The sequence below is a fragment of the Calliopsis andreniformis genome, chromosome 8 (assembly GCF_051401765.1).
Source record: "Calliopsis andreniformis isolate RMS-2024a chromosome 8, iyCalAndr_principal, whole genome shotgun sequence".
NCBI classification, from domain to species: domain Eukaryota; kingdom Metazoa; phylum Arthropoda; class Insecta; order Hymenoptera; family Andrenidae; genus Calliopsis; species Calliopsis andreniformis.
This window is the reverse complement of record NC_135069.1, coordinates 4,352,305-4,369,114: the sequence shown is the minus strand read 5'-3', so window position 1 is coordinate 4,369,114 and position 16,810 is coordinate 4,352,305. Positions and strand designations below refer to the sequence as shown.

The window sequence follows — 16,810 nt, the reverse complement described above, 5'->3', positions numbered from 1 at the left end:
CCAGGATATTTCCTATTCCCTGTAAAGTCGTACTAGATTTGTATGCTACATGTCTGAATCAGGAGTTTATAGAGAATAAATATATATCGTATTAGGTCATCCTGTGAGGTGATTTTATTTCTGAGAGATGCAGAGTGTTATTTTTTGTAAGTTTTTATTGTGCAGTGAATTTTCCAGCTACTTTTTGAAAAGGTTTATATTATTTTGAGTCAAAATGTGAGATGAGAGACATTACTTATGGGGTGACTTAATATTTCTGAACATCCTGTATACTTTACTGGTTATTTAATAAATAAGAGAGTAGGGAGTGGTCCTCTGGTTCTCAAATTGGGATACATGGTAGAAGGGAGTGTTTTCATATTTGATTTTTATTGTGTAAGTCCTACTGTCTCCATAAGGCTAATGGTTATCTAGATTATGGTGAGGAAACTAATGAATGAACTTCTGTTTTTCACAGATGGCTAACTTAATCTTATCAGGCTGCATCTAAATAATTGAAGGCCCGCCATTTAGATGAAATATTTAATCAGAAGAATAATCTAATCTCTATTATAATCTAATCTGTAAAGTACGAATCCTCAAGCACTCATAATTTGAAAAATTTATTCTTAAGTTCTTCAGAATACCTTACATAATATTTATTCAGACAATGAAACAAATCTCTAGTCAACTCCCACTTCTTCCCTTTTACTCATTAAAACGAAAATTCGCAGTCTACTCGCAGCAGGCTAAAGTTGAAAGCAACTAGTCAAAAGGAGCGCAGATCGCGATAAGGGCTGCCAAAAGCGAGAAGCAGCAAGGCAAAAAGTTTGAGAACCAGTGGAGTTGAATCCTTTCGAGGCATCGAAGCGTATGCAGTCCACGATACGCGGCTTTGTTCTCGCTCGAACGTTTCCCAACGATAATCGTTTGAATAAACGGCCTCTGTTGAACCGTTCGCGCTCGATTCTCTCGATCAATTAAGTATATCCGTGGCACTGTGTCCGAATAGTCGGAAAAAGTTGGGAAAGTTCGCGAAGTCAGCAAATGGAAAAGTTTCGCCGCGGTGAGATCCATAGTGGAGGCGGCGGATTGAGAAATCGAGCGAAGTTTCGAGTCCGTGGACTGCCGATCGCGCCACGGCTCGTTGCTTGCCGAGCTGTCTGTGGACTGAAAAAGGGATATATATTTGTGTGTATGAGTGTGTTCTTGGAAGAAATCCTGGAATCGAACCATGAATTCGATGGAGGAGCTCTTTTCGACTGTGTTGACGTTGGTATCTTTGTTTAGAAATTAAGAATGGAGATTGTTAACGCACTGAGACTCAGAGTTGTAACCTTATAAATTATTTCGCTGAAACAAAAAAAATATTTGTAATAATAGACACTATATACAGGTCCACTAATTAAAAAGAAGTCTACAAGAAACAAGCTGACTTAAAAAAAATCGGTGTTCTTTAGAGTTACAAATACTTTTTTAATTTTCAGAACTTTGTAGAATCTAGATTAGAAAGGAGAGATAAGGAAAAAAATGAAGGTATTTTTTGGATCCCCTTGTGTAATACTACCATTAAAAAACAGAGTTCAGTGATGTAATAACTAAAAGGAAAAAAAATACCAAGTGAAGTCTTGCGTTTACGCAACTTTGGGCCTCACTGGGTTAATCCTCGTTCAAAGTAGTCAGTTCATTAATCGTGTTTAAGATATGTGAATGGTAGATCATAGGTGTCTGAATCAGTGTACGAGCCTCTATTCTGAACAACCAGTGTAAAGATACTATTTGTTTATGTTTCTAATAAAACCCCGAACATGTTACGGTCAGCGTGAACAGTTCATACCATTCCTCCACTTTGCAGTGAGTGTCACGTTCGAGGCTTGAAATTTTTCTATCGACAGAAACTCGAGCCTTTACGCTTGTGTTCTGTATCGATCTTTCTGTTCGAGTTAAATGACGCGGATAACGGCTTCAAACGCCTCGAACGATAACAACGCGGCTTTGTTCCTCGATTCCAAGTCGCGAGAGCTACGATTATCGCGGTGGAGGAAGAAAGAGGGACGTGCGCAGCGGTGGCACTTTTTTCGCGGATATTTTCGCGATGTAACGAATGAACGCAGCGAACGAAACAGGGTCGAGGAGAGGCGAAAGGCTGTCGACATAAATTTCATTCGGTTGCTCGCGTTTTGACGTTCGACCGCGAAATATGCGTGCACTCTGCGAATTCCTGCGCGAGATGTGCGAATTTAATTTCGCGGTTACACCGAACGCATAAATATGCAACGCTCGACCGTGTGACCTCGCCCCTTTCCTGATTTATTTGCGATTACGCGCGACCGGAACGATGGATTTCGCTGACCGTTCCCAGTCAGCGATTTCCTGCCAGCGACGGGGGGAAATAAAATGTGTTTTTTGAAGATGGGGATAATGGTGGTAGTAGGTCACAGTCGACGGGGGTCGCTGTTGGAATAACTTGATTTAGGGGGAAATATAACGGCGACCTTGATAGCGGAGTTGGCAGGGAAACGAGATGGGTAAATTGATAATGCGTACTTCGGAGAGGTCTAGCAAAAAGTGAATTGGCTGGGAAGATAAATCGGCGGTAAAGGAGTATATAAAATGTATCCAAAATATAAATTCAGAGAGATATTTTAACACTAGATCTACTACCAATTCAATGAAAAATAATTCTTTTAATAATTTACTAACGTCAAGATCCAGGAATGACTTCTAAATGACTTTGAAGGGACCTTGAAATATTCCACATTCCACTTTCAAACTTCTCCCCTCGGTACTCCAATTTTCCTCAACTTTGAACCCTTCTCAATTAAATTCTCTCGGCTCAATATGTCCTACAAACTTCATTCATTTTCTAGCTCAAATTTAATCATCTCAGCCACGAAGTACCCATCATTAGTCCTTCATTTAATCGCCTTTATCCTCCAAGAGCTATTAAGGTCGCTCAGACATTGTGAAACAAATATGGAACAAACATTTTGTGCTGTTTCCACGCGAGTGGGGATTCGAATATTGGATTCGATGTGCTATGGCGACCAAGAGGGGTCGTTCAGAAGATCCTCGAAGCCTACACGCGTATTCGGAGCCGGCTGATACAAAGACGATCTCATTTTTCGTTTACGTAACCGCCAGACCCCCGACGGATCGTGGCGATCGTGTTTCAGAGCGGAGGACAAGGCTATTAAATTATTATTTAGCGGGACGACGAGTTATTTCCATATCGGAGTGAATCACGCGTTCTGGTCGGAGGCTGCGAAACAATCTGGATCGAGGTGAGCCAGAAACCTGAACGCGCGCGAAAGAATACGATAGCCAGGTGATCGATGGTGACTCTGCTTGATATTTCAGTAAAATTCCAGGCTGGTTTCGGTAACGAGGTTGAAAACGAGGCGACCTATCTCTAGCACCCCTCGTTCCTACCGAAATTGCCGCGATTTATTTCGAAATCGTGAAACAAGCCACGAGAACACGGTCCCTCCTTGACAAACCGCGCAGCGGCGGGAGAGATTCATGAATTTTAAAGCTGTATCGCGGAATTCCCCCCGCAGCAATTAAATATGCGATTAAATTTGCAGTGGAACGTTTCTGGACGCAACCGTGGCGAGAATTCTGTATTCGAATTCCCTTTTTCCTGCCATTTTTGCTGTCACTTATTAAAACATCGCAAGATTTTTTGAAATTATTGTCTAATTATGGAAAATTAGATTTCATTTTGAAAATGTGTTTCTAATAATTTGTAACATTATGTTTTTGAATTTTTAAGACTTGAGGTATTAACTATGTAATGATAACTAAGTCTTAGCTACCAAAATCCCCAATAAAAATTCTCAAACACTCAGCAACTTAGTGCCACCAGAAATTGAGTAATTAAAAATACTCAAAATTTTGTTTCTATTCATTTTGCAAAATTGTGCGTTGCTGGGGCGCGCGAAGGGGATAATGAAGGTTAATTAGGCGGGTTGATGCATAGAGCATTAAATTAATACCAGCACGCTATCCCCAGCCTCCGGGAGAGTAATATTCAAGCAGGACAGCTGATTGCTACAAATTGGCTCCAATTTTCTTCAATTTGCACGGCGGTAAAAAATTCATATACCGTGGGCGGCATCTGCCGAGCGCGCCAATTTGCCCGTGGATAAAGTAGATCCCCCAACATTCACGAGTTGTCGCCTCTGGTCAAGAGGTCGCCACCGAAATCGTCGACAGATGGCGCCTCGGTAACTCGAATTAGCTCCTCGGCGCTTCGTTCGAGTGAATCTTCATCCGCCGTGGAGCTCCTGTTTTTTTGCAAAATTAGTTAGGAAATTTGTAGTGTCACGCCAATTACTGTATCACAATGCTTTTATTAGCATACAAGGTAACTAATTTCATACCCCACTGTTTCTATAAACTAAAATCTGCTCGAAAAACTTGAAATACCTGTGCCGCGTCTAAGGCTTGCCTATGGCAGCCATTACCATAATGGTGACAGGTTTAAACACGAGTACCCCATAAACTGATTTAAATGTTTCTGTTTCAGCTGCCCGATTTGAACAACCTCGATGAAAAGGTGAGTGGTACGACTTCCCCTCCAACAACCCTAATTATGTAAGGTGTCATCGTCGGTGAGTGAAATTAGAGTATCATCTTTTTTCATTGTGAATCTTTTCTGTGAACATTTGTGAAAGAAAGTCTCAAATAGCGTATCGATACAATCGGTATTCGCGGGAAATGGCTTGTGTCGATCGTTGAAACGCGTAGACACGAGATTTCACGGGCAGCTTAGAAATTCCAGGCAGAGAGTAGTACGTGCCTGGAATCGTGGATGAGGTGTTCGTGGGTGGAGTAAGCTCTCGTAAATGGTAGAGGGGGGGAGGAGATTATGTAATCCCGACGAAAAAGACGCGCGCGAAACAAATAGGAGCGTTTCGTTAATGCGAACAAACAGTTTTAAAAGCAATCCCGCGTTTATCCACCAGTGCGCGCGCATGTCTCTGAATTTGCCTCACGGATTATTCTATTGCTGTAGGAAAGTGGGACGCGCATAGACATGGGATTAAATTTGTTTCGGGTGGGAGGAGGGCTTGTGTTTCATGTGAAAGTTGTGGATCTATTTTTTTGTAGGTAAATCGTTGGGTGCTTGGTAGGTAGAAGGGGGACAGGGAAGAGGGACAGCGTTAGTTAGTGAACTGGCCGATAGAGGGCACACTTTTGATCTGAATAGAACTCCCCGCGATATTTAAATGTTTCTGTAGAAGATTATTTTAGATTATTTAGTATTATAGTGTACTTAATGTTATTTTAATTTGAGTCTTCCAGAGGGCTCTCAAAACCTCTCAGAAATTTAAAACTAATAATTAGCTTTTCAAAGATAGAAAAATTTAATTGAAATAAGAAACAAAAAGAGCAGCTTAAAAGTTGTTTATTATTGTTCCACTTATTAGCATACGTCTCCTCCTCCACTCTCCACTGGGGGCTTCCAGTATTGTTCTCTTAATTAGCAAATTATTTTACGGGGAATAAATTTCATAGTTATTGAAAATCGTTATTGCTAAATATACCAGTCTTTATTAAAAGAGCTAGAACTCCTTTCTCTTCGTGATTACACGCAGTTAGAACCGCACGAACACCTGCCACTTGGGCTCATTCATCAACTTTACTAACCGCAGGTGTGCATTTATATTAACTCTTTCTTATCGCGTGTTGATATCATATAAATTTCATTTTATTAATACTGCTCGGAGATCAGGGAATTACTTGCTAATATCGATCACTTCCAGTACGATTATATTAAAAATAAAAATTGAAATAAAAGAAATGGGGGAAGGGTATCATTTACGCGATTGTTATCAATGGAAACGACACGCTGTCTGCTGTTGAGGATTTATTACTCACAGCGACAACCACGCGGCCATTTTTCCTAGGCGATCCGATTGTTTATTCGAGCTGCTATCGTTTACCTGTTTTAACGGAGTTATGTAATGCGCGATTTCCACGGTGCTTAGCAATAATTGGCGCGATTATTCAAGAAACTGGTCGACGGATTGGCCACTCGTAGGTGGAGCTACACGGAAGCGAATCGTTAAGATAATCGATCGTGAAATTACACGCGCTCCTTCGGTTGGTCGACGATACGTGAGAAAAAAAACATGGGTGTATTGTTTGAACGATCCTTGTTATTTTTCTTATACGAGTTCATCCTCGGTTACGTAATGTATTTTCACGCGAGGGTATCAGATCGACGATAGCGATGGGCTAGTAATCGTTTCGAATCACGTTGAATATGTGTATGTACAGAGGGCTCATTTGATTCTGGCAGAGTGTACGTTTGTGTAAGTATGTACAAGTTAGCCACACCTGGGCACGATAGCACATGATAATCTAAGATTAACGATGACCTAACGATGTTTCTAAATGGTGATTAACACATTTGTCGGTGAAATTCTAACGAACAGAAAGAGTGTGAAGAGATTTAATTTTTTAGTGTCCAGATTTGAAACTTCCAAATACTCAAATATTTCATTTTCATTTTTTTGGTATTTTTGGAGTTAGTCTTCTCTGCCATTAAAGTCATCTGTACATATGTATGATTCAGATACAGGTGACACAGAGCTATAGGTCAATCAAACAGAAAAAAACACTTGTTATCTAGAAAACTAGTATGTCTGACCTTACTTCAGTCTCAAATAACAAAGCTATTAAATGTTACTGCATTATGAATATGAAAACATGATTAATACACATATAGGGGTTTATAGTTCTAGATAAATATTTCACTGAATTATAGAAATTTTATTATAACATATAATTAGATTTTTATATTACATTCAGCAAAACCATCAGATCTCAAAGTTTTTAGCTTCAAATTCCATCCAAATGAAATAACTCAAAATTCAGCAGCATTAGAATCCTCTGCTAACCATGCAAACCACAGTATCCAACGCCCATCGCCAGTCGATCATTCCCAAAGTGCAACACGTGCCGCGGGGCGCGTGCAATTTTGCAAAATGGATGAACTCGTTTATATCCCGTGAGATCGATCGCGCAACTACGTGACTGCTATCACGGACTGGGCGATGCGTAAAAAATGCAAATGACCGCGGTATCCGCGTTATCTGTTCCTCTAAATTGACCGTGATGCAATTCCGCGAGCAGTAATCTTCTCCATCGTTTCCATTCGTTCCCCGCCTAGCTCTGCCTCGTTCCTTCGATATATTTTTTTCCTCCCCCAATCGAATCGTGACGAATTCACCGATCGACCGTATTACCCTAATGAAATAACGCTCACGATCGGCGTACGTGCATACGTTATCGATTGTTTTTCCTTTCGACCGCGATTTCCAGGAACCAGGCGTCGCTGCACGATTAGACCGAAAACAATCGGGCGACGCTGTTCGAACGGATTCGATTTCAGAGAACGAGATTCGCGTCACGTCTTTTCGCCTGACCGACATTTCTAATTATATTTCGGTCGGTAGCGCGTGTCGGATTTTCGTCACGCGAAACGGGCCAAATTGTTCCATAGCTCTTTGAATTGTTCCCTCCTGTGCTCGAGGGGGAATATTCGCGTTGTTTGCGCACGCTTTCATTGCCTCGCTAAATGCTCGGTTCGCGTCAACTTATTGTTTCGTAAAATAATAAGGGAACCCAGCTTCCAACTTCGAGTGCATTTCAAACGCTCGTGGATATGTATGTACATGGAGTTATGAATTTCAATTGAAATTCGTTTACTTATGAGATGGTTTCTATTTCAACCCTGAATAAAAAATGATATATTTTTATCAAGGAAACCAAAGATATGACACTCATTTTTTCAGGATATCTGGACTTGTCAAAAGTGGTCTCTCATTATTAACTAAGGGTTGAAATAGAAACCACTCGATAAGTATTCCATATCCTTTTCCCCACAAAAGCAGCTTTCGCCAGCAAACCCATACTAACTACCGAGGACAATGCTATCTCAGCTTTCTCATGCCCAGGACGAGCATTGTTCGATATATCGTCCCCAGCGATTAATGGTCCCGTATCCATGTAACCACGTGCCTTTACCTAGACCCGCGCAACACCGCGGCGCATAATCGTCTCTGTCGCGTTACGCAATCCAACTCGCGGAATAATTTCCTTCAATTCTGCAAGATGACTCGTTGCTCGTTATCTACTTTACTCGGTCGACGAACCCTGCGCCTGTTTCGATCGGTGTCCCCGTGTTTCTTCCACGCCACGCGTTTCCCACCTCCTCCCAATTAATTTTCGCCTCTGGCTGTTATTCGCGAACCATCGGAGAAACCCGTGGCCAATTTATTGTGGGCCCAAAATAAACCTAAATGGGAACTGTCTGCGGATTGAGGAGGTGCTCCTTGGGTCTTGGGTATTATTAATTCGAGGGAACCGTGTTGTGTCGGATGTTTTGGTGAAAGCGAGTGGCTGGAGCCTCGCAGGACGCTAGTGGAGCGATAACTGGCACACGTGTTGGCCAGATTAGCTTCGTGCTGCTCGCGTGGCCCCCCTTTAACGGCATTAAAGTAATGGATTCTGAGTCGCCTTGAATGGGAATTTTAATTGGCGTTAATCAAGTTGAGGAGGAATTGGATGATGGAGAGGAGTAGTTTGTTGGTTTGGTGTACATGAGATTGCTTTTTGATGAAGTTGGGGTAATAAAATATCTAACTTTTGGGCGTATTTGAAGTATTATTTTGGGTTAATTATTTTATTTTACAGTTATTTCAATTGTGGAATGTAGGAGAAGCTAGGAATGAATTTCAGTTGTCGAGTCATAATTATCATAGATATTTGATATCTAGGTTCTGAATTATTCGCTATATCAACAGTGAGGGTACAATAGAATTATAGATGAAATTCGAATCATGATCGAATCGAGAACTTAGCCATTAAGAAGGCTCTTAAATACCAGTTCCGTTGCGTCGATTAATTAAAGCCTTACCATAAAATCGTTCTCATTTCACATAAAATTGATCCCAGATTTAATAGCCAGTGAAGGCAAATAGTGAAAGGTAGCATCTTCGATTCAGAATAAGGAAATTACTATACAACTCGCACTCTGTAGGTTCTCATATATCTATAAAGACTGTAAATATGTCCTCTATCGTCCAAGTGTCAATTATCGAAAGTAACGATTTAGAAAGCCCTCACGATCCTCTGAAATTGTGAAAGCAGCTTCGAGGAAGAAAGTTCTGCTAAAGTTTTCCTGAGCGAGAAGTTAGATTAAACCGAAAGACGCGAGTTATTGTATCGTAAAAGGAAAGGAAAACAAGTTTTCGATGTACGTGCAATTGAAAGTGGCATTGTCCTCGCGACTTTTGCTCTCGCAGGTGCGAACCACCGAACGAGGTCGTCAATCGTTCACTGTCCGATCGAGGATCTTCGCGTGCGTTTGTACGTGACACTCGCGATTTCCGAGTTGCAACGAGCTTCCCAGAATTCAGGTTAATGGTTTTTGGCAGACTGCGCGCGGGAACCGGTCGTTGAGCTCGTTGAAATTTATAAAGATGATGAAATTTATTCCAAAATGTCTACGATACCCTGTTGCGTTAGCACAAAACGAGATTGTAAATTTTGCTGGGCTACTAAAACAGAGATACAGCTTGGAATTCTTCACTAAACTGGTTCCTAATATTTGCAAATATTCCCATTGAAATCTTGTCAACAATCGTTGAACTTTAAAATAGCATTTAGAAGAGAAACTTTAATTATTTTTATTTAACAATGAATAGAATTGCATAGAATTTTCCTTAAGTATTCTAAAATTTTGCATCATAATTACGCAACGATTCAGATATCAAATGCTCCTAGACAAGATTTCTCTTTCAAATTTCTTTCAGATTCGTGACTACGTGTTACTTCATTTCCAAGGAAAATATATTTATGTATAGCTGAAGCTTTTTGCAACTCTGCGAGCTATAAACTCGCGTATGTGACGTTGAAATGATGAATGGATAGAGTTATTACACAAAAAACGCCTGCTATTTGTGTACAGTTTTTGGTCGCGTGAAATGATGCAGATGTTCAAAACATTGTAGCTAATTATATCGATTTTGAAAACAGGTCTACTTCCCGTGCCAACAGCTCACCCGTTCGTTCCACTGTCTCGAAAGACTGACTGCAACGCCGTTTCGACTTAGTATTCCTTTCAGATGGCAGTCAGGCTTTTCTCGAAATTTAAGCGTCTTCTATTGCCCAAGTGATCCAGTTATGATTTCTAACTTTTCTTGTTCTCATATAAATATGTCTGACTCGAGACTGCACTCATTCTACTGCCGAGGTGCACTGGCCAGGCCAGGCACGGCGCTAGTAGAATAAGTCGAGTCTCGAGTCAGACACGTTTCGCTCGAATTTCAAGTATTACCTCAACAATTAATAATCCTGAAACGGGGCCTCAAATCCAATTTCATCTATCTTCATTTTTACCTTATTTTATCATATAGAATCTCTGCTTGAAATTTCTGACTCCTGTTATCGAATACCTTGTATTTGAATCGACACTTTTGACCCTACTCGAAGTCTATCCTCACGAAAAACACTAATCCACCGCGAATCCAGGGAAGCAGGCACAACGCGTTCTTGCGTAACTACTCGTTTCCCGACCGAGATCCGAGGGGGGCCCCTCGTACAGCCGCGTTTTGCATACAAGCTCTCTTATGCATAACCAGCTGTCTGTGTATGCAGAACCAGCTCGTAGGTGCCTTTAGAGGTTAAGAAAATATCTGTGTCACCCGCAGCGATCGGCCGACCGGTTGCCAGATACTCGTTGTAAACAGGATGGAATTCGCATGCATATTCAAGCCTGCACGAGAGCATCGAGGTCGATCGTTCGCTCGATCGTTCGCGGATTATTCCAAGGTCCGAGAGTAAAAGCGGTTTTTCGGTGAAAGTACCAGCGGCGAGCTGGGTCACGTCGGTTAATGACACCTCGAATGACCCCTCGAGTCGAGGGTCAAGCGCCGCTGGTCCACTGCAACTTTTGCTCCTGTTTCGAACGATCCTTGGCAAATAAGTGCGCTTTGTTTGTCAATGTTCGTCGAAGGTCGTTATGTAATGGCTCCTTTTTTCCTGACTGCATGATGATCCTCGTTTGCAACTTTAATTGTCGATCTTGATAGAGGTGGATTATTGTGGTAATTGGGGGCCTGAGTAATGGATTGAATAGGGATTTTGGGTTACGAGTTTTCCTTCTTTTGTGTTAGTTTAATGGTCGAATGTGATGGTTTCATATTTCTCTTGTGGAGTTTTATGATTCTTGTCTGGACATTTTAATGGGCATCTGAGCGACACTAACACGGTATAATAATTATATTATCATAATAACTGAGGACTAAAATCCCTTCTCTGAATCCTACCATAACCAGTAGTAGGAATTTTTTTCCTTTATCCCATTTCTCATTAATATCAAAAACACAAAGAACCTTTAAATCTTATGAATTTAACAATCCTCCCTGAATAAATCTTATAACCATCGTGCACTCTATATCTTTTCGAAAAATAATTTACCACATACCTCGATCACTACCCCAAATTATGGTTAATTAAATCAGCTGTATCTTCTCCCCCAAATCAATTTCCAGTAATTAGCAGCGATCAGTCTTACAACCCCTTTAATTCCATATTCGCATTACGACCAATCCTAGAGTGCAGCACAGATTGGTTCAAAGGGTTGCTAGCAGAGAACGCTTAACCGCTGCAAAATTATCATCATAATAATTTCCCAGTTTCAATAGCTGCATCCCAGGCTCGATCGAACTGGAAGGGGCATGCGTTGAAACGTGCGTCTGTCGCGAGATCTGCACGCTTCGGTTTCGCGCATTGTGTGCAAATTGGAGCTAACGCGATCGCACACAGGCTTGCAACGCGTGCTCGCGCGTGAATCGCCAATTACATTTGCAGCCGATCGACACAAACACCCGACACACGCGTCGCGTGTATATTAATCCTGTAATGACGAGCGCGCGCGCGCCTCTGGGACACTTACACACCGAGCCCACCGTATATGGTCGCTCTTGGTAAGCAACAGTGGTTGCCAAATCGCGGTTGCTATTAATAAAGTGGAAAATCGATTTGCGTAATGGAAACCGTGGAAGCATCGCGAATCTCTGTGATCTCTTGTCGTTTGCTGCCTTTGGCTCCTCGATCTCTTGGGAAAGAATTTTGGGAAAGGTGGAGCACTATTTGAAACGCGTAGTATTCTCTCGATATAAGCTTAATTGTACACGTGCCAGTAAAAATAATAATCCTCAGTACGATCTAGTTAGTGAACTGTAGCTGGGTTGGACTGATGTTGGAAAAATTGCAGAGGCAGGAATTTTAAATTATTTAAAGTTTTTCTGAGGATAGATTATTTTAATTTTTCCAGAAGTTATCATCACCTGGAGAAATATAAGCACAGAGAGATCATAGGTCACTAACGATACACAGATCTTGATAAACACCTCAACTAAATTTTTCTCCCCTTCTCTCGTTAAAGTATTTTTTCTCATCCTCGTATCTACGAAATACCACGATTCTCCCCAGTAATTATCTTCATAATTGAATCAGAGCATGTAGGTCGTTCTGAGAGCCTATTCAAGAGCATCTCAAAGATTCCATAGCTCAGCCTTTCCCATAGCAGATCGGTCCGCGTAAATCAACTCGAAAGGCGCTTCAGTGTTCGATCAAACACAATCCCCCAAAGAATCCAAACGAAGCCCTCCTAAATCGCTCACAAAGGATAGAAGATAGAGCCAGTCTCGACCTTCGCCGCGAGATCTCCGAAAGATTCCAATTACGCGCCGATAGATCACCGAGGAGCAACACGGCTCCATCGGATCAAGATGATTGAATTAACCGGCTAAAAATACCGCCTCGTCGCTCGCTCCAACAGCGGTATCGTGAATAATAATTGATGACACGTTAATCGGGCACGTCGTGATCCGCGACATCGGCTTCCCCGCGTGGGCGCACGTAGCAATTAATAATTTACTCGTTCGCAACGAGCGAACGTTTCGTTTGATTCATTTGTTTGCTGCATACTGAGGCCCTCCCCGTCCTCCCTCTAACACATATTGGTGTCTTACTGTGCGGTAAATATAGACGATTACTCGCGGTGAACGCGTGGAAAGCTGACCTCGGTCTAGCGGTAAAACGGGAAACGCCGATGCGGGTCTCTGTTCAGGGTAAATGTAATTAAGCAAACAATGAGCGTAACGCGGTGTACGGGACACTTGCGCCGAGCGGACCACTTTTGCGTCGTTTTCATCGCGACGTCTTTGCTTGTACAGAACAATCGAACGTATTGTGCACGAGGAACGAGGGGAAAGTGAGAGGCAGAAGGGGCGAGAGGGAGAGAAAAAGGAAAATGAAGAAACAAGTAGGCTACTGGTCCCTGTTAGTGAGCTGTTCCTATACAGAAAAGAATAATTGCAAGACTAAGTAGGAAAAAATTGCACTGCTAAAGTATGGTGTACATAGAGCGATAAAAAGAAGAAAAGAGTATAAATTCTGTATCAATTTCGAGAAAGTGAAACCAACTTCTTCGAATGTATTAACGAGTAAAGTAGTTTAATTACTCTAATAGAGATCAGTATCCTAAGTTCTCGCCTCTGAAAGGGTGTCGCTCGACGCAACCGCAGTCGAAGAAATTTTTGCTCGCGCGATTATGACACGGGCCTGAACATCTGGAGCGATATTCGATCGCTCCACGTCCAGATCGCTCTCGTCGATATACCGCGACGAGTGCACTTGCAGTTGGTGCAACGCGACGCTAATAAAAGCGGCCGATCAGATTGGATCGGGTCGGTCCATGAACCAACCTAAGGGGGGAGCCTCTCTCTGCATGTGTAGAAGTGCGTGGTAATTAGTTGCGGTCGGATTCAGAGTGAAATTACCGGGTCATTGCGGTTGCGGGTGATAAGAATTGTTCGCGTTAACGTCGTCCCCCCCTCCGCGCGTTTAATGACCGCTCGTAGTGTCGAAACGCGCCGTATGTTCCGTTGAATATTAGAAGTTCGACCTTAATCGCCGCTTCTAACGACCGTGGTGTCGTAAAGCGAAGCATAACAGCGGAACAGGCTCTGAAGCACGTTTGAGAATTTACGAGAAGCGATGGCTCGAAGGTTACGTTGATAGGGATGATTTTTCGAACTTCGATTCTTTTTTATTTTCAAATTTAATGTATATATTCTTGATAGAGGTTCGTGGTATTTCACATTCTACTGTGAGTGTGCAATCAGAGCAGATGCAGCGACGTCAGTAGAATAAATCAAGTCGGACACATCTCTTGCGTATTTCAAATGTTTCCTCAACTAATGACTCTGAAACGAAATTTCAAACACAGTTTCATCATTCTTAGTTTGTAACTTATTTTAGAATCATCACTGCTTAAAACTTCTGACACCTGTTATCGAACAACCTTAACAATCTACCTAGAAAAGATTGTACGATCATATTCTCATAACAGTACAAATTTTTTTCAAATTTAGTTTAGACTCTCCTTCGAGATTGTAACACGATTCTAGAAGCATCAAGCTTCAACGCATTCCATCGCCAGTGTATCACAGCAATTTTGGTACCGCGTGATTACCAGCCTCTCTAAATAAGATCGTTAAAATTAAATACCTACGAGCCTACATACGACTTGATACGCCCCCTTTCGAGATTCTACTCGGCCCGTGTTAACCGCCGAAAATAATTTTACTTATTTTGAGTGGTCGAGCATCAGACGGTTCCCCAACGTTCGAAGGACCGTTTCTTGCCGGTACCATCGATTCGATGTTGATTCACTTCTATTCGAGCCTCTCGCCCCTATCTATATTTATACCGTAAGAGAGCACGTACTGTTTGCTGACTTGAAGAGACGACGGACATATTGCCCGTGCCGTTTTGCCAGACTATCAATAGCCTTAATGTTAGTTTTGTTGTTCTGGAACGCGCTGGACCTAATGGCCACGCTAGATCGACTCTCGATGCTTCCTCTCTTCGTAAACACTCTTCAGGGGCAACCTGTCGTCAGCCTCGGAGATTCTGCCAACTTTGCACAAGGTGTTTCTAAAATGAAAAAGGAGCTGCGATGCTGAAGTGCCTTGTACATTGGTAAACATGTAACAGAGTCGTAAAATCGGTTCAACGCGAGAGTGAACATGTTTCGGTGGACAGGAGGGATAGAAATATGAGGTACACATTTCAGATGAAAATACAATCTCTGCTCGCTATAGTATCACAACACGTTACCAACAATGAGACTAAAGTAAAATACTTATACCTCTTAAGTTAAGTCAAGTATTCACAGTTTCCATTATACATAATTGATGTCATCCCATTGAAAACCGTTAGCTCAGTAGATTCATTTTTTTTTTTTTTTACGACTCTGGGCGCGTGGAATAAATAAATAATTTAAATTCTCGCCTTGATGGCGAAAAGATTAAACGGCGCAAAGAAATGACTATGCGTGGGAGACTCGAAGGAGGGCGAAGGGGGTCAGATTTCGAAATTCCGCCCTCGCGCTCCCCTCGAATGGCTCTTCGTCCAAACGAATTCAACAAAAGATCTCCTTCACATCCCCTGTGTCTCGATCCCCTCACCTTGACGAGGTCTCCTTCCCCACAGCGGCACGTGCTTCTGTTTGCAAGGAGTGGCGCCAAACTACTAGCAACACTGCGTGTCCCACATCGAGGTAGTCGTGGGATCACGCAACCCATTGCAAACACGCTGTTTTCGTGTGTTTTAAGAAGGAACGTTTAACACGTTCGATATTAAGCAATTTTTCTGAGCAGTCTTTTGACTATCCTTAGGGTTTAAAGTTTTCAACTTTACTATCTTATGAACTTGTGTCTTCCGCCTTACAGCTGCAGATAAAGAATGTTCCAGAGTTTTGGGTCCAAACTTCCTCACTGTATTTTATAGGTAGAAGTAATATTAAAATGTCATCTGACACGTGTTAAGGTTTACTTGTTTGTGCTAGAAAACATTGCTAGTTCGAAGTGTCGGTCACCAGTGACCATCGAGGCAGTGAATGTGTTAATAGCCGGTTTGGTGAGAGCAGCCAAGGACAGGCTGCTCTCGGGAGGATTCACGACTGTCGTTTGCGATTACAGAGTACGGTGTAAAGAAAGTTGCGATAATAGATTGATGAAAATCTATAACCAAGGTAGAGGCACAGCGTTTAATCAGCGTCGGCAAGATACGTCTGACGATCGTTGTTTTCCTTCCTGGCGTTATACAATTTGAATCGATTTACACGAGGCGAAGGCGGAGAGTATGATGCAACGTTGAAAAACAGTGATATCACCGTTTCCTACGGGCACGTGGCAGAAGCTAGGCTTCATGAATTTCGATACCTGCTACAGGTTGCTGTGATTGCGAATGAGAGGCTTTTTGGACCACCTTCACCTTGGAATGATAGTTTATTTTTTTATTTGGCAGAGTTGTTTTGGGAATCTCAAATATTGTACTTTAGAATCGTGGTATTTACGAGTTGGTTGTAGAGTTGTAGGTGAACTCGGTTGTATTTTATTGAAAAGTTGGATGGAGTATAAATGTGGGAAATTGTAGTAGCAAGGGAAACCCTGATTTCAGGACAAAATAGTGAAATAATTATAGAATATGGAGGTATATAAAATTTTTGAGACTATTCAAATATTCAAGCATTCAAATTTTCAAATATTCAAAATTTCAAATATTCAAAATTTCAAATATTTAAATTTTCAAATACTCAAATTTTCAATTTTCGAATAATTCAAGTGTTCACTCCTTCAAATCTTTAAATACACAAATATTTGAATAACTAAATTTCCTAGTATACGAAATTTTCACTTCCTTCTCAGTTTCCAAACATTCAAAAGTCTATACATTAGTA

The 16,810-nt window shown here is 41.7% G+C and overlaps 1 protein-coding gene and 1 long non-coding RNA gene across 4 annotated transcripts in view; one reads left to right on the top strand and one right to left on the bottom strand.

Moving 5' to 3' along the window:
• Window positions 1-16,810, top strand: part of Sesn (Sestrin) — a 117,202-nt gene that overhangs the window by 24,944 nt on the left and 75,448 nt on the right. Inside the window, exons 1-2 of one of the 3 annotated variants that reach the window (XM_076383274.1) lie at window positions 4,268-4,348; window positions 4,511-4,540. In XM_076383274.1, the coding sequence (XP_076239389.1) occupies window positions 4,328-4,348; window positions 4,511-4,540 (51 nt within the window). In that variant the 5' untranslated portion in view covers window positions 4,268-4,327. Of the gene's footprint in view, window positions 1-4,267; window positions 4,349-4,510; window positions 4,541-4,576; window positions 4,596-16,810 lie in introns of those variants that run through there. The other 2 variants (XM_076383273.1, XM_076383278.1) reach the window with 2 other exon arrangements.
• Window positions 14,189-15,143, bottom strand: LOC143182481 (uncharacterized). The gene is made up of 2 exons (XR_013002447.1): window positions 14,794-15,143; window positions 14,189-14,270 (listed from the first exon to the last, which is right to left on the bottom strand). It is a non-coding gene; the product is annotated as an uncharacterized LOC143182481 (long non-coding RNA).